We start from the raw sequence: 20761 nt of genomic DNA on the forward strand, positions 1-20761 counted from the left end.
TTCCTGCCTCTCAAAGGTAAAGAGATACTGGGCTTCACCAGTGCCTCTGGGTCAAGGAGCTGCAGGAAACACAGCCAGCATCCCAGCTTTGGCTGTGCTGATCCTCTTAGCACCAGTTTTCCTGCCAAATGAGGGCACCCCACACCCCTGGGTGACACCCATCAGGGTGGCTGAGTCATTTTCCAAAGCTGCTGTACATCTCAACTTTCAGGCCTCCTGTCACCACCCGGCACTCACATCTCCTTGTGGATACATGGTTACCATCAGGTTTTGTTTTTGGTGGACACATCTCTATTTTAATTTTATGTGGTGCTGAGGATTGAACCCAGGCCCTCACATTGCTTTGAATCTTTTAGCTAAAGTCCCACCCCACAACCATAGACTGCCTTAAAGTGTCCTGAAGTCACCTACTAGTCAGTGACCTAAGCCTGCTGGATTTGAGACAAATCCTTTATTAAAAAAAAAAGAAAACCAACCAGCATGAATATGGCATCCATGAAAGTTGCTGAATTTATGCCATTTCTTTCAACCACTAAATCCCCACTTAAGCTGCTTAGGTGGGGTGTGATCAATGAGCCTGACAATTTTTAGAGGCCTGAGACAGCTGTGGGAAGGCCAGGATCTCATCCATCACACCTCTTACCCACACTTACATAAAACCTGTGCAGGTAGTTTCCCATTCAGGGAAAAAGGTGAGCAGGGCCATGCACCCACATGCCACAATAGGGCCTATATTACCAAGACAGAGACTGCAGTAAAGCTGCAATTTATAGTTCCCATCCAATGAATCCAAATATGGGGAAATATAATCCTCAGCTGTCCTGCCTCAAGGCTTACCTCAGGGAGCCACTAAAGAGGCCACTGCAGAATTCAAATCTTCCAAGTGGAACCTAATCCTCTTGTGCACTTAAGGACTGGGTGACCTCATCTTGGTATTAACAGGTGTTGGCCCAAAGCCAAACAAGGGAACAGGTGAAACCCAGGCAGCCCCTCCCCCTCTACCCTGCCAACTGTCTCAGAACTGAGTAAAAGCACAATGAAGCATCTGGCACAACAGCCTTCTCCCCTAGGGATCAAATAGAAACCACCAGATCTGAGAAAACCAGGCCCAGTGGAGTTGAAGATGCTCACTACTCCAGGATTGTGAAAATATCCTCTGGTTACACACAAAGAGTGTGTGTAAGGGGGGTTGCTTGATGAGGGGTTCCTTACCAGAGTCAAGAAACACAGAAAGACTGAACTATTACTTTAACTACAAAATAATTTATTACAACACAGCTTCAGCACGAGACACCTATGTACAAGCACAGCACTCCTGACTACCCTACTGAGGGACCCTTTTTTTCCCCCTTGCTTTGCGGACCTCTTCTATCAAATCTTTCAGATATTGGATCTCCTTGGCCAAAGAATCTGCCTTTTCTTTCAGAGCCTCATTCTTCTTTTCTAGCTCTTTACACTCACCAGTGAGTGCTTCCTGTTCTGCCCTCTTCTTCTGGCGGTACCTGGTGGCTGCAGTCTTGTTTTGCTCCATTTTTTTCAACTTTTTATCCAGCTTCTCACCTTTTACTTTTGCTATGACCATTTTATCCCCAGGAGGGTCATAAGGTTTGGGGCGGTTAGACCCACAAGGGCCACCTGGAGATGGCAGGCTGACATTAGGAGAGCCCTTAGAGATAGAAGGGCTATGCTGGGGAGAGCCCAAGTAGGACTCTGGGCTCATGCAGATGCCACTGTCATTATCTGAGGGGCCATCTTCCTCCTTGACACACTGAGGGATCATAGTACCATAAGCAGCAGAGTCGGGCTTCCTCTCTCCTTCAGAGATATCCACTTCACTGCCGAGCTCTAAGCTAAAGGAATGATCTTGAGTGGAAGAAAGATCCCCAGGGGAAAGGGAAAGAGGTTGAAAGAATGTGAAAGGGGCAACCTGGTCTGTTTTTGAACTTTCTGGGAGATGGCCAATTAGGTTCACTACCTGGGGTGGCTCCTTATTAGTCTCCTGGACTAGAGGGGGAAAGAGATCACATGTATCATAAAACGTGGCCAAAAGCTCATCTGGCATGGTTTCCAGGTCATCTATACTCAACAGGGCATCAAAGTCAAACTCCTTCAGATCCATTTTCTCCAACATCCAATCTGTCCCGGAGAAGGCATCCTCTGCAAAAGAATTCAGAGTGAAGGATGACAACCAGTTGAGTCACTTACATTACAGACCCCAGACCCATCACGAATGGCCACACATGAGCACCTACAAGTGGCCCACTCACCCTTGCCAGTGTCTGAGGCATCGACCAACCCATCCACAGCCAGCCACTCGGAGGAGCCCGCCTTAGCCTTGTCGCCGGAGAACCCATGAGGTTTGAAGTGCTTGGCCACCTCCAGGTAGTCATCTAGGAGACCTAGGCTTTCTTCAGCCCCCAAACCCGACTGGTCGAAGGGGGACATCAAGTCCCCCGCCAACACCTCGCTGCTCAGGAAGCTCATCTCGGTCATGTTGTGGGGCTTTGCTGGAATCGAGGAATGTGCTTAATTCGAAGGTGTCTCTGTCGATTACAGCAACGCTGCTGCTGGATGCCGTGAAAAGCCTGGATGGGAATCAGAAGGCAAGACCCCTTAGAGGTGGGCTGGGCTGGGCATCCCGTCACACACGCAGGTCGCGAGTCGGGAGCACGTGGCGCCAGGGACATTGTGTCCGCCTTCCCTGCCTCCAGCTCAGGTTGCACAAGATGGACGCGGAGGAGTCTCGGCCATTCCGCAGCCGGTCACCCAGGGGAAGGCGCTCGTCCCTACTTCCAAATAGGGCCACCGCCCCGCCCCGTGACTCACGGCCCGGCCGCCATCTTGGCTGCTGCCACGTTCGCGGGGCAGCCGGGACCCCAGCGATTCCACGAGTGCCGAGAGCCGGGAGCGCCCGCGCCCCGAAAACGCCCAAACAAGGACCTCGCGTCCGGGCGCTCATAAAACCGCTTCCCCCTCGGCGACGCGCCCGGCAGAAAGCCGCGCCCAGCCAAGCCGAGAGCCCCCGCCCATGCAGGGCGCCCAGCATCGCGGCCCGCCCCGGTACTCACGCCATGGCTAAGCCGTCAGGGGTTGCCGCTGCAGAGCCTGGTGCTGCTGCCGCCGCTGCAAAGGCCAACGCTGCCGCAGGCACTGCTGCCTCTAATACGCCATGGTGGCCGCGCGCCCTGCGGGGGGGGGGGTAGGAGGGAAGGCCTACGCTCAACCGCAAATCTGCATCTACCGGCGGACGGTACAAAAATGGCCGCGCGCGGCGCCCGCCGGCTCTTTATAGGCTCCGCCTATGAGACGCAGCACAGAGCGCATCCTTCCGCTGCGACCACGTGACCTTAGCCATCGACTCACTCGTTCCCATATGTGTGATCTCCCCACCGGTGCCAGCCCTGTCTGAATGCCAGGTAAGTAGTTTTGGAGGGAAAGGAGTTTATTCAAGGTCTCATGAAAGAAAAGGGCGCACTATTTTACAGGAGCCCTACAACGTAGGAGTCGTCCTTCCCTCGGCCGCCGCGGGTCGCGGAGGGATCTCTCAGACACGCCTCGCTTCCGGTGTTAGCTGAAAGGGCGGGGAGAGAAGTTTTTCTTGCCAGGGAAGCTTTTTTTAGAAGACCGAGCCGCCTGGTTATCGCGCGAGATGCTGATGGGAAGCGCGCGTCGAGCCGATTGGCCCATACGTGGTGAATCATGTCTGTTTTGAGTTCCTATTGGCTCCAGGCCTGAGGTGGGCGGGCTGTTCAGCAAGCCCAAGATCCGGGTGGGTAGGAGCCCCTCGCGGGCGGTCACCTCTGTTCTTGTCTGAGACCCTGCGCCTTTAGTGGCTCCTTCAGCCCGGCCCCTTGCCGAGCGGCCACAAACGGGCCGGCTTCCGCTAGCAGGCAGCTTTACCCGGCACGCCGCAAATAGTGGCAGCCGGGCCTGGCTGGGGGTCCTTCCTACTTGGAATTAGCCAAATGACAGCCCAAGTCCCCCCTCCCACCCACCAGGGCGCTCGCTCCCTTCCGGACGGTTGAGCTGCTTCCGACCCGGAAAGGTCCCTGAAAGTCACCTGGCCCAAGACTTTATTTTCCAGTGGAGCCGACAGCGAGCGCCTGGCCAGGCCACCCCAGGTAGGCTCGAGGACCGCAGCGGAAATCGGGGACTGGGACGGCGCTCCTGGTGGGGCCTCATTGGGCGGTCACCGAGCCCTGCCCACCTTCCCTCAAGGGCCAGCTCTGCGTCCCTTCTCTGAGCCCGAGTCTGGAAGGATGCGTTTCGTCTCCCTATTCTATGTTCACGTTGCCCATTCGAAAATAAAAGTATGAGAACTTCGGTTCGTGCAGACTCGATTCCCCCAAGAGCAGGTTTCATGCGACTGGTGGCGCCCTAGGGGAGTTCTGATTAACTGCCAGGCAAGGACAGCTTCCCTACAAGCCCTCCCAATGGCCTTGCGAAGCGAAGCCTGCTCAGGGTCGTTTGGCTGGGGGCGGGGTGGTGGTTAGAAACTGTGGTCCTAGTGGGCAGGGCCCGCGCCCCCACCCGCGGGAGGCCGGAGTGCCGAGAAACCTCCCTCCACAGTCCGTTCCCGTGAAGGTAGAACCTTCCCCTCCACTTGCGTCTGCCATACAAATATCATTTCTACAAATGCTGGCTTTGTCATTTATTAGCTGGGACATTTGACAAAGTGACATACCTGTTTTCTCATCCATTGAGCATCCTCGTCCTAGGAATTGAGTGAGACCGTATACATAAAGCACTTAGCACGCTGCCTCCTACATAGTGGCCAATAAATAGTTGCTATTGCTACTATTATTAGAACTCTGGTTTCAGGCCCTGACCTCCCAATCCCATGCCATCACCTACTTCCGCAGAGGACTCCTGTTTATAGTTACATGAAACCGACACTAGAACGCGATCCAAGGCATCCTGGATGCTGGGCAAGTGTGGTTTTCCTCTCCCTATGGGGTACCATGAGACATACAGAAGTTGTCTTTCAGTGAAAGGCAGTAAGAATCCTGAGCCATTATTCATGTCTTTCAAAGGAATAATTCAGGCCCCCTGGGAGGGGTGTCCTCCTTTTGCTCTACAGACTTTTGAGGTGTCTGAGAACCTTTCAAGTGGCTGAGAATTTTAAAAAAAAATGACACTTCCCCAGTTTTGATACTGCCAAGGCCATAGAAAAATGAGTCTGGTGGTACCTTGTCCCACCCATGCCATTAAAGAGACTCAGGTGAAACATGTCAGTTTCTGACTGAAAAACACAGACCCAGCACTCCCATAGTAAAACATTCTGTATCACACACAAAAGTCAAAGTTGTTGGAAAGATTTTTATTTTCTTCTTCCCATGCTGTGGAAGGACATTGTGTTCCCCAGTTAAATTTCCTCCCTCAAGGAGAAAAAAGGGATAACGGTTCTCTGGGTCTCAGGGCTAAGCTGCTCCTATATAGTCCTAGCCAAGACAGGACACAAAGACTGGTGGTGGACTCCAGTCTATGAACTAACACATCGGCCACCACTGAAGGGCAGGCAAGTGACTGGAAGTTAAGTTGTAGACTTGACCTCAAGGACCAAGAACTTAGAGACTATGAGGTGATCAAAAGGAAAAAGTAAACAACACCCTGTATGCAGCTGACCACAGAACCCACATTTCTGGAATTTTGGCCACTCTTTAATAATTTATAAAAAGGCTACATCCTGTGGCAGGAATCAGCTCTAGTCCTAAAATGTCTCTTGCCATTCTCCTTCACCTTAAACTTAAGGCAAAAGGGCAGAGTTCTGGCAACTCTTGAGAGTTAATGTTCTAACCCAGTGAAAGCATACCATGCGTGGCCTAGAGCTCTGGACACAAGGTGATGCCTCCCTACAGAAACCGCCTCAGAGCCTCTCCAGGGCTCTTGATCTTGAAGCTGATGCTTCCTCTAAACCATTTGAGCTTGAGTAGAAAACAAGGAAGCAAAATCAGCTCATCCGGAATGTGAACAGGTAGATAAATCACGCCAAGAACCAGCGCCAAGAGACGGCCTCAACATAGCTTTTCCAAACGTGGCCTTCACCATTTCTTTCCTTTAGTTTTAAAAAGTCAAAACCAAGTATAAAAAGAAAAATACTGCTATCCAAAACTCATTTTTTAGGAAGAGGCAAAACAGGGACAAACCAAAATAAACATGGAGTTTTTAGGTGTTCGGGATAACAATGAGTACATTTTAGGCATCAAGCTGAGTATATGATTTGCTAATCTAGATGGTGCCAACAGGATCTCCAGAGGGAGGAGGAAAAGCAGGAGCTGTTCCTTCACAGCAAATGTGGGAGACGCTGAACAGAGAGGCAGAGTAATAGGGACAGCTACTTCATCTTTCCCCAAAGAGTTTTTAAAAAGGCAGAATTTTGCCCTCTTCCATCCAAGCAGCCCAGAGCACTTGGTCATCATCCACATTTTATTGTGAGGAAAATGGCAGCAAGAGGACAGCCAGCCCAGTCAGCGGACCCACAGGACCAAGGCTTCTCGTGACTAGTAAGAGGCTCAATTCTAAAATGAAGTTATGGTTTTGTGAAGCATAGTTATTAAGTCAGAGTTGCCCTGAAAAACAGGAAATAAACTCATTTCCTCACTTAAATTCAGGTATGCTTGGCTTTGATAATTTGCGACTCTGAAATCTTGAGGGTCTCTAAAGCCTTTTTTTTTTTCTTATTTCTTATTTTTGAGTTCTTCCCAATGTTTTATATAGAATTTAGTCAGAGATGGCAACTTGGGAATTTTTAAAGTTTTATAATATTTATAAAATTTACTTTGGAAACCAAATCCTTTATCTCAACAAATAATAATCTGCTTCTGTAGCTATCAACCCTCCCCTCTACTGGGCTCTAGATGGGTCATCCGAGCTCTCAATGTCAGGTCCCACTCCATCCCCTCCACATCAGTCACCCAGGTGTACTAAAGTACGCAGGCACACAGAGGTTTTAAACTCCCCTTTGCTTCTGATGGACAACCAGACGCTTGGCTCTGTCAAGGTTCTTGCCTTTTCAGAAACAACTGGACTCCCACAAGGACTCCTTGTGTATGTACCAGAGAAGAGGCAGAGACCAAACAGCCAGGCTACCCTAGTTCTAACCTCCGAATCTGACAAAAAAGGGACGACACCTATCTCTGCCCTAAACTCTGGGATGCCGAGGTGTCAGTACTATTTAAAGAATCATGCCACTGTCAGGGAAGGGCTGAGACAGCTTCCCAGAATCCCACTGATGGAGAGGTAGTAAAGAATTCATAAAATAAGACTTGATGGGAGAACAAAATACTGAATAGGCAAATAAGAAAGAGAACTGCTGTCAGCCTCTTGCTTCCAACAGGGAAAAAAACACAAATCAGGAAGACACACTGATGAGTATTAACCACTCCCCCCTGCCCTTTGGATATACATCCATTGCCATAAGTAGCGCAATTTTAGCAGCAGGAAACGGGAAGGAGTGTGGGGAGTGCCCGCCTCCCTCTTCTGCAATTTCTTCCGGGTCCTCTCTCCCTGGCTAGCACCCATTTGCCCAGCTGTCAAGTGAAAGGCAAGACCAGGAAAAGAGGGCTGCACATGTTCGCTTGCCCCTCGGCCTCTGGAGATGCCAGGAACGCTTAGCAAACACTCCTCTCCCTCTGCTGTGGCAGACACTGCAGGAAGGAGGACTGGCTGCTGGGCCTGTCCTTACTCTAAGGCAGCCTCCTAGAAAGGCAGGGCCCACTGGGGGGCCACACACAGGCACCAGGCCCCAACTGGGACTGAGTTTTCCACCTGACACTGAGCCTCTGCTGCTGAGGCTGTTTTCCTACAAGGCCTTGTTCTGTTGGCAACAGAGAAGGAAAGAGACGAAGCCAGCACCCACGGGAGGTGCTGCCCTCGCTGCCCCATGCCTCCCTTGTCTGGCTCACGGAGACACGGAGAGACAGACAGTGGGCATGCAGGCCCTCCACCAGGCCCTCTGAACCCGTCTCTCCCACCCCCAATCCTGTGGTCTTGCTGATGGTTCACTAAGAAATACAATCTCCAAATAACTCTGCATCCAGTTTATCCTGTGTGGGTTGACAACTGTGTTCCCAGGAGAGATGCTGTCAGCACTTAAGAATTCAAGTTGAGGGGACGGGGAGGATGGATTTGTTTTCCAGGAACCAGGGTCAAAAGCTGGCTCCTTTCCACCAGCCTCAGCCCCAGAAACCCTAATACTGTCTCAGCACTCACTCTGCAGAGTTTAGCTTGCAAATATGCAGTCACAGCTCTTCTGTGATATTTAACTAAAAGGCAACACCTTGATTAGGCAGATATGCTCCAAGGACAAGAGCAAAACAGAAGGCATGAACAAGAGGAAAAGATAGAAAAGACACTGAACAGGAAGAGGCAAAAGGAAACCTGGGCCAAAATGCAAAACACCCAGTGGTCTCAACAACTCAGGCCAGCACTGTACCTTCTCAATTCATTCCAGAAAAAAATCAGCCTGGAGCAAGGCAGGGAGTAGAGAGCACAGTGTTTGGTAACAAAAATAAAAAGGGTTGGGTGAGAAAATAGGAGATCGAAGAGATGTCATTCTAATCAGCATGAAGTGACCAGGAAGATGGCCAGCAAGACAGGAGGCACCTAGGGACCCTGTGAGGCACCAGCCATGTAGCCAGCTGTTTCTATTGGAGACTCCAGTGCCTGACCGCCCAACACCTGCTCTGGCCTTCACTGCCCTACGTCTGAAGCAGCACTTCCGGCTCAGACAATGAGCAATAGAGAGTATATCCCAATTCGTCTATTTCTCCAGGGGTGAGCTCTGCAAATAAGTTCACCTTGGGGTTTAGGGCACTGGGCAGGACTCCTGCCTCTAAGTAGCTGATGAGTCCCCTCAGAGCCTGCAGGAAACGGTCGGCTAGCATATCTGGAGACCAGTCAGCCTCCTCCTGGGCCAGGTGGAGGATGACATTGGTTAGCTGGCTGGCAGTGAGGGGGCCCAGAGCTGGAGTGGACTTGCATATGGCCTTGAGTATCTTGAGGCACAGCGATCGGCAGCCTGAATCAGCCTGGTCCAAAGCCCGCAGACGCGCTGTCTCAGCAGGACGCAGGCTCAGCCGCCACAGGTTGTCATACTGGGCTAGCCGGTGTGGTCTGGCCACCAAGACAGTGTCACCAAGGGTCACTGATGGCAGGAAGTCAATGACAAGATGTTTGTCCCGCTCATACTGCACTTCAAGTGTCAGGGCCTCTGGAGGTGGAGCTGGCCGGATCACATAGTCCAAGAGGGACCCGATGGCCGGCCAGTTAATAGAGCCAGCCACAACCTTCTCAAAAGTGTCTGCTACTGTCTTTGGGGAGAGGTAGCCCCCGACAACACAGCGGTCCCAGTAACTGCTACCACGAGGAAAGTACTCTGGATTCTCACGACGAACCAGGAAGAAGCCAGGGACGTTCATGATCGTGTCCTCACCAGGGATGCATGACCACAGGTTCTGCTCCAGCACAAGGGGCACGATGAGTTGGATGTGGTCGGCTGTCACCACCTGCCAGAGCAAAATTAAAAAGGTTTTGAGGGGTTTACTCTGCTCAAGGGACATGCTTCCCCACACACAGGCGCCACCATCTTGCATTCCCCAACAAGAACAGAAGCCAAGAATTCTTTCATGTCACCAAAGCAATCCATGTCGTGAGGAAACCGGAAAGGAGAGATGGGAACAAGAATATAGGAAGAAGCAGTTTTCTTACACTTTCTTCAAAATTGTGAATATGACTAAAAATGAGAAGGTTAAAGATGACGTGAGCAAAAACAAAGCTGCCCAGGAGCAGGTTCACAGCAGGAGAACCTCAGTCTGCCTGGTCAGCCCAGGACTTTCTAGACTGATGACACTACTGAGAAGCTTCTGGTCAGAGCCCAGCCCCACCCTTTGTGAGAACCACCATGTTACCTGCAGGTCGTCATAGAGGCTGCCACTCAAATACATGTCCCGAAGTGGCATGTCAGGCAACTTGGCCCGTAGGAAGCTCCGGAGCTCAGCACATATGTCCACGGCAGCTTGCTTGGCCCGAGCCTGCTCTCCAGCAGGGATGGCTGCCCGGTTCCGGTAGTAAGTAAGAAGTTTCTCCTGCAGGGACATGCGGAGTCGTGACTTCTTCAAGTCTACCTGGCCCTTCCGGGCCAATGGCTTGGGCCGGGGCGGGCAGAATGTATCTGCCAAGGCAAGAGAGAGAGGCACATGAGCTCTTCCCATGCTTGCTCAGTCCACAGCTTCCTCAGCCCCAGAAAGGAGAAGGGCTGGGCACAAAGGACAAGTACCTGCACGGTGCCCGGCACAAGTGTGCTCAAGAAATGTCTGTGCAACGAAGGAGTAGTGATCAAGTCCAGAGGCAGTTCCAGCAGGGTAACATCCCCTCTCACCTGTGTCAAAGGCCAAAGAGTCTGTGGGAAGGGTCTGTAGGGACCGGCTCAGGCCTGTCTTCATGTCCTTGTTCAGCAGTCGGGGGGAGCCCATCCAGTTTGGTTCTTCCCAGCTCCTTTTCCCTGAATGACTCAGGCGGGTGGGACTGGTTGGGGCACTGATTGCCCGGTCATACATCTGAAATGGCACAGAGGGCCCAGGACATATACCTGCCTTTCCTTCTCTATTTCCTTCCAATCCCCTGTTCCCCAGAAGTTTGGCCCTAGTAAGTGCCAATTACTTCTTTTACCTATGCTCAGGATTGAACTCAGAGCCTAGCACATGCTAGGGAAGCACTCTACCACCAAGCCACATCCCCAGCCTCCACTACTTTGTTTTTTTCCAGTGGTGTCGTACTGGAATTGAACCCAGGGGCACTCCACCAATCAACTACATCCCCAGCCCTTTTTATTTTCTATTTTAAGACAGGGTCTAGCTAAATTGCTAAGATTGGTCTCAAACTTAAATCCTCCTACCTCAGCCTCCCAAGTTGCTGGGATTACAAGCATGTACCACCACACGTATATGTACTTATGTGTACTTTTAAAATGGAATTTTTTCATTTATCATTTTGATCATTTCCTCATATGACTAGGATGCTTCCACATTTTCTGACTATACATTCATATATTATGAATACACCATGATTTTGAACAATGATTCATTTATTTAACAAATAGTACCAAGCACAGTAGTGGACACCTGTAATCCCAGCTACTCAGGAGGCTGAAGGAGGAAAATCACAGGTTCAAGGTCAGCCTCAGCAATTTAGCAAGACCCTCAGCAACATGTCAAGACCCTGTCTCCAAAAATTAAAATAAGGGCTGGGGTTTTGGCTCAGTGTAGAGTACCTGCCTAGCATGTGTGAGGCACTGGGTTCAATTCTCAGCATCATATATAAGTAAAAAAATAAAAATCCATCAAAAACTAAAAAATATACATTTTTTAAAAAATTAAAATGAAAAGGACTGGGGATATAGATTAGTAGTAAAGTGCCCTTGGAAAAAAATCCAAGGGAAAAAAAAAAAAAATCATCCCTTGGTATTCCAGGGGAACATCCTAAGGTTTCTAAAACCTTCTGATGCTCAAGTTCCTCTGAGGGCACAATACACTGCATTTAACCCATGTACACCTTGCTATAAGTCATCTGCAGATTTTTTATAATATCTAATGTAATGGTAATGTTATATTCTTAAACAGTATTGTTTAGGGAATAATAACAAGGAAAAAAGTCTCTACAAGTTCAGTACACTTTTTTTTTTTTTTTTTGCAGTGATCAAAACCAGGGCCTCACACATGCAAGGCAAGCAAGCACTCTACCACTAAGCCACATCCCCGGCCCCCCAGACACATTTTAAATATTTTCAATCTATGGCTGGTTGTGTCTGTGGATGTGGAACCCACAGATAAAGAGAGCTGACTTTATCAGGAGGCTACTGCATGCTGGGCATTTTTCTAGGTGCCAAGAATAAACCATCAAACCAAAGAGACCCAAATCCCTGCCCTCATCAGTTTCTAGTCTCCCAGAGAGATATAGGCAAGACATAACAAACAAGCTAAATATAAAGTACACAGGTAGAGATGAATGTTTAAAAACAAAAAAAGTAGGCAAGGGAAATAGAAGTATGCAATTGGTGTAGTGCCACTATTTTAAAGGACACTTCAGTTATTTGCAATTTTTTACTTGCCAGGATACATTTATTTGTATTTCCAATCATTTCTTTAGGGCAGAGTCCTGGAAACAGACTCAAGGCCTCAGATATCTGATTCCAATACCAAGTTAGACTGGCTGTATCAAAGTCTTGTTCCTACTGAGCTCTACTCTGTGAGGCTGCCTTACTGCCTCCCACCCCTGGCCCTGGCTGTGTGCACTTACCCGCTTAACCGCCAGTGTGGCAATGCCCAGCATGGCTGCTCCACCCACCCCCAGCACCAGCCGGGCATTGGAGAGCACAAAATCAATGGCTGTGCCAATGCCATTGTCATCCTTCTTGCCTTTGCGCTCACCAGCGCCTGCCATTGCTCACCTGCGAATGAACAAAGAACACAGCTATCACCACCTGGGACCTCAGGAACCATGCGCCTTGCGCCCCCTCTCCTGTCAAGGTCAGGTCTTGCCTCTAGCACTCAAGCACTAGGGCCTAAAGAAAGGCACCAGATCTTATGATATAACTGGAACAAGGGAGGGGAAACTGACCATGTATACTGTGGGTAAACCGCCCTATGATCTGCAATCAGAGAGCATGAAGTTCACTGTCCTTGTTTTAAACACAAAAGTGACCAAATACCCTGTACACAGAAACACAACTACAAGTCCATGTGAGAGAAAGTGATCTCTTTCACTTTGTGAATGCTGCTATACTTGACAAATGCTTGTTTCTTGGGGAAAGTTCACAGTGGGACTACCAAAGCTCAGGTAATGTCAAGAAAAAAAACACAACACTCTAGTCTCAGCTGTAGACTAGAAAACAAAACCAACCAACCAGCCATCTGCTCAAATGTCCTGTGAACTCAAAACAGAGTCACTTACAAAGTGTACATGACACAAACCAGAAGACGCCTCCTGCCTGGTGCTCAAGCAAAGCAAGTACACACTTGCTCCCGGGCTACATCTTGGAATCATCCTGATTAAAGTAGCCCTGAGCCTTTCCCTAGTAAAGGAGGGCCTTGTGGGCCATACCTGACTCCTGCTCCCAGCCTGCTGCTCTCTCCCACTGCCTGTGACCTATAAATACCCGGAAAAATGAAATTGTGTACCATGTGGTATCTTCCAATATCAGATCACATTTCTCTCAATACCCTGTAACAACAGGATATTACTAGTGTCACATCTCATGCCCCTGCCTATCCTTCTGTGCCCCTCAAAAAAGAAATACTTCTGACTATACTCATTCCAGCAATTGCATGGTATTCTAACAAAAACATGGGCTTTACAATAGGAAATCGTGAGACTGAGAATTTGCCTAGAGTCCTGACTAATTAGCTGGGTGACTGCAAATGGTTACTTAACCCCTCAGCTATGAAAAGGGGAAAATGATCCCCACATGGCCCCAAATCACAGGCTGCAGCAAGGAAAAAAACTCTGTTGCAATGCTGTCTGTGAACATTTTATAAACTGTAAACATGTTCCACAAATGAGGGCTGTCATTAAGTTATTTAAGATTCCCATCTACAGGGCACAAGGTCAGTTTCCAGGAAGCACTCGACAGTCCCACCTGTCCTCTAAGGCAATCTGCACCTTTTCAGGTGGAGCTACACTGGCCTCTAAAACTTATGCTGAAACTATCCTGGGCTTCAGATTGAAACTATTAAGTAGAGCAGGCTTGTTAAAGACTCTCCTGCCCTAATGCAAAGCCCCCACCCCATCCAAGGACCAGGTGACATCATAGATCGGGTAACCTGGAGGAGAAAGAGCATTCACAAGCTCCTACAAGGAGATGCCATCCTTATTCTAACTTAATTCAACCTGTTTGGTGAAACTGCTCTCCATGGCACATCCTGCAGCCCACTAGCTGAGAGGAACTCCACCTTCCAAGGAGGTGGGGCCTGGTTCCTTAGGGCAATAAAGGACCAGTGTTGTTTAATAAGTTTAGTTTGATTTGCTAGATGAAAAAAGTTCTGGCGATCTGTTCCACAATAATGTGCGTAAGCTTAATACTATTGAAGTGTATACTTAAATGCTTAAATAGTTTAAGAAACAAAAAAAGAAGCCAGGCATGGAAGCACACGCCGGTAATCCCAGCAGCTTGAGAGGCTAAGGCAGGAGGATCATGAGTTTAAAGCCGGCCTCAGCAAAAACAAAGCACTAAGCAACTCAGACCCTGTCTCTAAATAAAATACAAAATAGGGTTGGCTTGTGGCTCAGTGGTTGAGTGTCCCTGAGTTCAATCCTGGTACCCTCCCCCGCCCGCCAAAAAAAAAAAAGAAACTCTGAGCTGATGGCCAGGACTAGGTATGTCAACATTTTGGGCAAATTTTACTTGTTTCCCTAGACACAAAAATGGGTAAAGAAACACGCATCACTCAAGATAGTAAGGACAATGGGTCTTGCAGCATTCTAGCTTGAAAGGTCAGAGCTATGAACTTTCCAACTTAGTTTACTTGAAAGTCATAGGCTTTTTTATAAATATGTCTGGCATGTACATGAGAAGAGCTAATAGCAAGTGTGGAGGCTCCTGGCAGCCAAAGTGAAAGCCTCAGGAACAAAGTCCCTCTAACCTTTCCCCACCCTCCTGTCTCTCACCCCTCATTCTCTATGGCAAGTCATGGAAACCAGAACCCAAAAGCCAGCATTAAAGCCTAAAAATATTACTCCATCTTTCCCCCATCTTTTTGCAATAACATTCTCTGACCTTCTTTTGACTACAGTCCTAAGACACGGCCCCTCCCATTCCATAAAGGAGCCACAGGAGGAGATGCTACAGCTGAGGAGCCAAAGGTAACAAGGCCAGGCAGCCTTGCTGGGCTTCCCCTCTCCATCCATCACTGTAAATCATACTTTCTGTCCAGTCATTTTTCTGCACAGCTATTCACACTTCCAAGAACCTGAGCATAACAATGGGTAATTTAACCTGGGTCTTTGGGCCTTCATTATGAAGGCTCCTGTGCACATATAAAACTTTGTTTAATCTATTGTGCTGGGCTGGGGATGTGGCTCAAGCGGTAGCGCGCTCGCCTGGCATGCGTGCGGCCCGGGTTCGATCCCCAGCACCACATACAAACAAAGATGTTGTGTCTGCCGATAAATAATAAACATTAAAATTCTCTCTCTAAAAAAAAAAAAAAAAAGAAATAATCTATTGTGCTTTTGTCTTGTTGATCTGTGTTTTCCTAGAGTGTCCCTCATGATGCTTTGTGATGGGTAGGAAAGCGAGCCCTTGTGCTGGGCACTTTACACACATTAATTCTTCACAGCAACAATCCTTATGAGGTCAGTAATACTGTTATCTCCAATTTAAAGATGAAAAAAATGAGGCAGATGCTAAATAACTGGTCCATGGTAACATACCACACCAATAAATTGTGCAACCAGGATTTGAACCTAGGGCTTATGCTGCTAGGGAGAACTAATCTATGGGAGACCCAAACAGTTTCCAAACTCCACCTTGTTCACATCTCTTCTATTACCTACTAGACCACCAGCTTTCTTGGGAACATTCTGGTGCATTCACTGCTGTGTCCTTAGGATGCAATCTTTTTTTTTGGGGGGGGGGGGCACTCAGCCACTGAGCCACACTCCCATCTCTTTTTTATATTTTATTTAGAGACAGGGTCTTATTGAGTTGCTTAGCACCTCATGATCCTCCTGCCCCAGCCTCCCAAGCTGCTGGGATCACATGCATGAACCACGGCGCCCAGACTTAGAGTACAATTTTTAACATAGTGAATATCCATTGTATAAATGAACCATAGGGAACTTTCCCCCTCTTAACCTGAAGTTGTTGTGTTTTTTTTTTTTTTTTTTTGGAGTGGGTTGTGATAGCAAGATATAGTGTAGCTCAGATTCAAAACAGAATAGGAACACAGAGGCTTTAATAATTTGCTATTTCCCTTCCATATCCACTACCCCTCCCTGTGCAAGCAGGCTCCCAGGGGCATCATCCAACCCCTGACCTTGTATTACCAAAGGCAGTTCTGCCAATCAATGTACATGGCTAATGAGAGCCAAAAGTCATTACATAAGGCTCCTCCTCTTGATTTCCATCTCTACCCAAAACAGCACCTTCTACCCAACTGACAAGCCTTAGACCACAGCTACCCTTCATTCTGTCTCCTTCTGCCTCAGCCAAATGACTGCACTGCCTTAGTTGTACATGCTGTATTTATATTTAACCATCCACCACAACCTTAGCCCTTTAATCCATCTGGCCAGATTCAGTGCCTCTGTTTTCTCTCACCAGTTTACTCTCCACATCACCCTGGCATGCTCCAAGACACAAATGTCACTGCATTCTTACAAAGCTGTGATGGTCCCATCACAGTCCTTAACAATGTTTCTTCCAGATCTGGCCCAGCCTCAACTCCAGCCATGTGCCTTACAGATGTTTCTAGACATTACGAAATGCAGTTCCCATGTCCAGGCACCTGCTTATTCTTGTCCCCCTGTCTGATGAGTTTCTATTTCTCATATGAGGTTCACCTCAAATGTCCTCTTTTCTATAGCCACCTGGGATCCCCTCCCACCACACAGCCCAAGGCAGAGCTGTGCCTTCATTGTCTCCACAACTCTTCCTACAACCCTCAAGTATAGAGCTACTTACATTAGAATTACTTCCCACTGATCTCCTTAGAGTGAGTTCCTTGATGGGCAGTATCATTAATCTCTCTCCCCAGAGCCCACCAGAATGCCAGGGCTATACAAGGCCTTCCGGAAAGGCTGCTGAATTAAATATGATCACTATACTGCAGTGGGACTTCTTAATAACACTGGGAGAGCTAAAGACAGCTAGCACACCTCTCACAATAGCATCCCCAGTGCTGTATGCGCACTCATTCAATTCTCATGGAACCTAAAGAGGGAGGTACTATTATTTGCACTTTACAAATGAGGAAATGAAGGCCTAGAACAGTTTAGTGACATGCCCTAAGCCTCATAGCCATTAGCAGCAGTGCCAGGATTTAAATCTCAATCTTTGAACTCTGCAGTCTGTTTGCTATGCTTGCTTTATAAATTGTCTTGTAACAGAACAGCTATCTTCCAGAGCATGATCTGACCACAGTATACCTGAATCTAACTGAAGAACAGGTGAGCTTGAAGCTGAACTCAAATGGTATTAACAAACGTCTTTCCTAACATTTTTATATATAAAGTGTTCTATGAAATAAAGTTGTGATAAAATGGTTCTGGTGGGACTTGAAACTCAGGTCCTGTTTTTCTCAATAAGAGAACTCACTTCTATTAACTTGTCCATTTCCTCCACTGATTTCAAAGGATCAAAGGGCCGGCTCTGGTCACAAAGGAAAGGTTCTTCCTTTCCTGGTCCCCCATATTAGAAAAAAAAAAAAAGAAAGAAAGAAACCTAAAGGAACAAGGACCTACCTGAGGAGTCTTAATGCATCTGTGAGGAGGGGCTGGAAGAGAGCAGGAATGTCTTCAGAAGGCACCTTTGTCCTCTTTCCCTTGAAATTAGAGTGGGAGGGGAAAGAGAGGATCCTAAATAAGCCCCCCTAGTTTGCTGCGGAGGAAGACGAGGCCCTTCTCCAGCTGCTTCTCCCGGGCCTCAGGATCCTCTAGCTTCTGATTTTTCCGGAACTCACGGCGGATGGAGGCAAAGTAGAAGTCTCTATCAGTGTAGTGAAGTTCTCGGCCCTGGCGCAGCAGAGCCCGATAGAGACTCAGCACCGCCTCTCGGCTCCACGGGGCCATGGGGGACTTTAGGGGCTGGGCGTCACACTCTAAGCAGAAGGAAGATATAAAAGCCTAGAATCAGAATTAATGACAGCAGAGCATACAGAGACTATGTATGGGGTCTCACTGTGTTGTCCAGACCAGCCTCCAGCTTGTGATCCTCCCTCCTTGGCTTCCCAAGCAGCTGGGACAAAAGTAGTGTACCACCACTCCCGGCGAGATCAGGTTTTCCATCCAAGATGCGGACTTCCAAAGTTACACTGTGACTTGTGGCAGGGCTAGGATTGGACTTCAGCCTCCCAACACTACCTCCTGGGGAAGTCCAGAGTGTGGCTCACCAGGGCTCAGATCCTGGTCTGTGCCTGGGCTGGAATACTGCTCTGCCACTTATTTGCTATATGACTCTAGGTAAAATACTTGCCCCTCTGAGCATCAGCTTCTTCACTTAAGAAATGGAAATGATACTATTATGGTACCAGTACCTACCACATAAGGTTATTTTGAGAACTGCCATGTAAAGCACCTGTTAAGTAGATGGCCATGGTCTAGAGTAGTTGATGATAAGGACTCAGCCACATTTGAGTCCTGGGCCCACCACTTATGAGCAGCATGACCTGGAGCAAGTTCCCTAACCTCTGTTTGCCTAGTTCCTCATCTGTTAGTGGGGAGAGATCATATTTTGCCCAGATGGTTGGTCTGAGTCTTAAAGTGTGTGAGTATGTTTACAGCAGCTCTCAGCACACACTGGGCCTATCAGGACAGCTACCACGGTGCCACCTCCAGGCTGATGCTCCCTGACACACTAGTTACACACGGACCACAGTAACAAGAAGCCCCACACAGGGATGGAGTAAAGTGCTTTGTCATCCATTATTACATCTACACTGAGAGCCAGGAGGTGGTCAGCGTTCCTAACAAGTGATCCCGACTCTCCACTGTTCTAAGCACCTCCCACTCGGGCCCCTCTCCCTAAGCAACCCCAGTGTCACGTTATCCCGTGTAAGTGGAGGCAGCGGAGCTCCCGGAGGAAGTGGCTCGCCCAGGACCCACAGCTGTGCAGGAGGCCTGCGAGGCTCTCGGGGCGCCCTGAACTTCCCCAGCGCAGCGCCGGCTCTGCCCGGCTCAACCCGCCCGACCTCGGGGTTTGCGACGTGCCTCCGCGGAAGGAACAACCTCGCGTGTCAGACACGGGGGAGCGGCGGGGCCGAGGGGCGATCTGGACTTGGGGCCCACGGCGAGTCGACCACAGCCCAGCCTGGCCGACCTCCCGGCGCGCTCGGGCCAGCCACCGTCGCTGTCCCCTTTCCCTCAGCTGCAGAGGCGCCCCCGCGACCCCAAGGGCCCCGAGGGCCCCGGGACAAGCCGCAGGAAACGGGAGGTGCCCGATGCAGAGAGCCACCAACCCGCGGGCTGCTCCTGAAGGGCGCCGGGCGACGCGCGGCGGCCCCGCCAGTCCACGCTCGCTCCCCCGACGCCGAGACCCCGGGAGGACCCGGGAGATGAGGCGGGACGAGCCACCGAGAGGCCGGGGGGAGGCTCAGGGCGGGCTGGGCCGGAGGCGGCCCCCGGCGGCCCCTACGCCTGCTCTCACTCACCGCGGGCCGCGCGCTACCACTCCTCAGGACTCGCCACTGGCCGGGTACCTCTCTCCGGGTCACCCATCAACATGGCCCCTTTACTTCCGGGGCGCGACCTTGCGCACCGAGCCGAGGGAGGGACTGAGGGGAGCCAGGAGCGGGTGGACTTCCGGTCTTCGCTCCACTGCCTCCCTCCCGAGGCGGGGCCGAGGGCTCCGTCGGGCCCCGCCCCTCGCGTGGGGCTCCGCCCACTTCCCTGAGCCCCGCCTCCGTGGGTGACGTCATCTAGGGACGGGCCTGCAGAAATCTGCGGGCCCCGCCCCCGGCGTTCTTGGGGCGGCGGTGGGCCCCCCGGATTCCCAGAGTGTGCGGTGGGGAGTGATTGCGGGTGTCGCCCTCAGACTGTTAGACCGGCCACCTCCTGCCAGCCCCTGGCCGCCACAGGCTCTGGCCAGCCCCCTGCGCTGACTGCTGACCTTGGGCCCGGGCTCTGGCTTCGGAGCTCTTCCAAACCCACTTTCTCATATCGCTTCCTTTGATCCCTCCATGCCGGGCCGGCCTCCTGGGCCTCTTGTCTCTGGGCAAACTCCAGCCCTTGCTTCCAGGTCTACCTCAAATGTCCCCGCCTTTTCCAGCCCCTTCCCCCAACCCTCAGGTTGTTTCTGGGCCCCCAGATGCCTGCACCCGTTTCTCCGCACCTGTTCTGTGTTCTTCATCCGTCTACTTCTGTCTTTCACTGTACTTCGGGTTGGTGGCCGTGTCCCTCCAGAATCTGTGAGCCCCAGTCCCCAGTGCCTCCCCCAGCCAGGGATGCTTGGGGTTTGGGACTCAGGCGAGTGGCTCTCTGACAAGTCTCCTAACCTTTCTCGCACCTAGACTGTTGGGATTAAACTGTTCAGCAGGAGAGACTTGGGGAATTACAGGTAGTGGTCGACTTATTCATTCTTTCAAGCCACAAATCCTGGACCTCTAAGGAGCTAGGCCCTGCTGTGGCCCCGATGGAAACTGCTTTCTCAGGAGCTGGGAGATGGCAGTGCTCTGTTAGTGCGCTCCTGTAATACCAGCTACCCAGGAGGCTGAGGCAGGAGGATAGCAAAATTGAGGCCAGCCTTGTAAACTTACCAAGAACTTGTCTCAGAATTAAAATAAATAAAAAGGATTGGGGATGTATCCCAGTGGTACCATGCCCCTGGGTTCAGTTCCCAGTGTCACTAAAACACACACAGGCACACACACAGGCACACACACCCCACATATGTAGGCGGACAAGGACAGGAGGAAGAGAGCCTGAGGAGGCAGTGAGCCAGCCAGCCAGTGGTCAGGAGGCAGAGATCCAGAAAGGCCCTCCTAATACCAGGGACAACTCTCCAGGGAAGAGCCTTAAACTTGAATTGTTGTGGAGCAGCAGAGGGGCCAAG

The 20761-nt window shown here is 50.1% G+C and overlaps 3 protein-coding genes and 1 long non-coding RNA gene across 7 annotated transcripts; 1 reads left to right on the top strand and 3 right to left on the bottom strand.

Moving 5' to 3' along the window:
* Window positions 1–1243: 1243 nt before the first annotated feature.
* Atf4 (activating transcription factor 4) lies at window positions 1244–3269 on the bottom strand. Its single transcript, XM_078052705.1, has 3 exons — window positions 3069–3269; window positions 2268–2585; window positions 1244–2157 (listed from the first exon to the last, which is right to left on the bottom strand). The coding sequence occupies exons 2-3, from the start codon at window positions 2491–2493 to the stop codon at window positions 1325–1327; spliced, it is 1059 nt and encodes a 352-aa protein (XP_077908831.1). The 5' UTR covers window positions 2494–2585; window positions 3069–3269; the 3' UTR covers window positions 1244–1324.
* Window positions 3270–3422: 153 nt separating this feature from the next.
* On the top strand, window positions 3423–4323 carry LOC144378504 (uncharacterized). The gene is made up of 2 exons (XR_013440227.1): window positions 3423–3769; window positions 3999–4323. It is a non-coding gene; the product is annotated as an uncharacterized LOC144378504 (long non-coding RNA).
* Window positions 4324–5299: 976 nt separating this feature from the next.
* On the bottom strand, window positions 5300–17598 carry Mief1 (mitochondrial elongation factor 1). Of its 4 annotated transcripts, none has more exons than XM_013357303.4 (4): window positions 17458–17598; window positions 10277–10556; window positions 9909–10171; window positions 5300–9506 (listed from the first exon to the last, which is right to left on the bottom strand). In XM_013357303.4, the coding sequence occupies exons 2-4, from the start codon at window positions 10554–10556 to the stop codon at window positions 8700–8702; spliced, it is 1350 nt and encodes a 449-aa protein (XP_013212757.1). In that variant the 5' UTR covers window positions 17458–17598; the 3' UTR covers window positions 5300–8699. The 4 variants fall into 4 exon arrangements, with proteins under 4 accessions (XP_013212757.1, XP_005322292.1, XP_077908830.1 ...); XM_005322235.5 differs by lacking the exon at window positions 17458–17598 and adding an exon at window positions 12295–12438 and having other exon boundaries at window positions 10379–10556; XM_078052704.1 differs by lacking the exon at window positions 17458–17598 and adding an exon at window positions 12295–12438.
* Miurf (mitochondrial elongation factor 1 upstream open reading frame) lies at window positions 17458–19518 on the bottom strand. Its single transcript, XM_078052706.1, has 2 exons — window positions 19362–19518; window positions 17458–17813 (listed from the first exon to the last, which is right to left on the bottom strand). Exon 2 carries the CDS (start codon window positions 17782–17784, stop codon window positions 17572–17574), a length of 213 nt encoding a protein of 70 aa, XP_077908832.1. The 5' UTR covers window positions 17785–17813; window positions 19362–19518; the 3' UTR covers window positions 17458–17571.
* Between the last annotated feature and the right edge of the window lie 1243 nt (window positions 19519–20761).

Source organism: Ictidomys tridecemlineatus, chromosome 6 (assembly GCF_052094955.1).
Source record: "Ictidomys tridecemlineatus isolate mIctTri1 chromosome 6, mIctTri1.hap1, whole genome shotgun sequence".
Taxonomy (NCBI): Eukaryota; Metazoa; Chordata; class Mammalia; order Rodentia; family Sciuridae; genus Ictidomys; species Ictidomys tridecemlineatus.

Coding starts and splice junctions, on each gene's coding strand:
- Atf4 (XM_078052705.1), bottom strand. CDS start 2,493: ATGACCGAGATGAGCTTCCTGAGCAGCGAGGTGTTGGCGGGGGACTTG. Junction 2,158..2,267: donor TGCCTCAGACACTGGCAAGG/GTGAGTGGGCCA, acceptor ATTCTTTTGCAG/AGGATGCCTTCTCCGGGACA.
- Mief1 (XM_078052704.1), bottom strand. CDS start 12,438: ATGGCAGGCGCTGGTGAGCGCAAAGGCAAGAAGGATGACAATGGCATT. Junction 10,172..10,276: donor TTGTGCCGGGCACCGTGCAG/GTACTTGTCCTT, acceptor TTGCCTTGGCAG/ATACATTCTGCCCGCCCCGG. Junction 9,507..9,908: donor GCCTCTATGACGACCTGCAG/GTAACATGGTGG, acceptor TTGCTCTGGCAG/GTGGTGACAGCCGACCACAT.
- Miurf (XM_078052706.1), bottom strand. CDS start 17,784: ATGGCCCCGTGGAGCCGAGAGGCGGTGCTGAGTCTCTATCGGGCTCTG.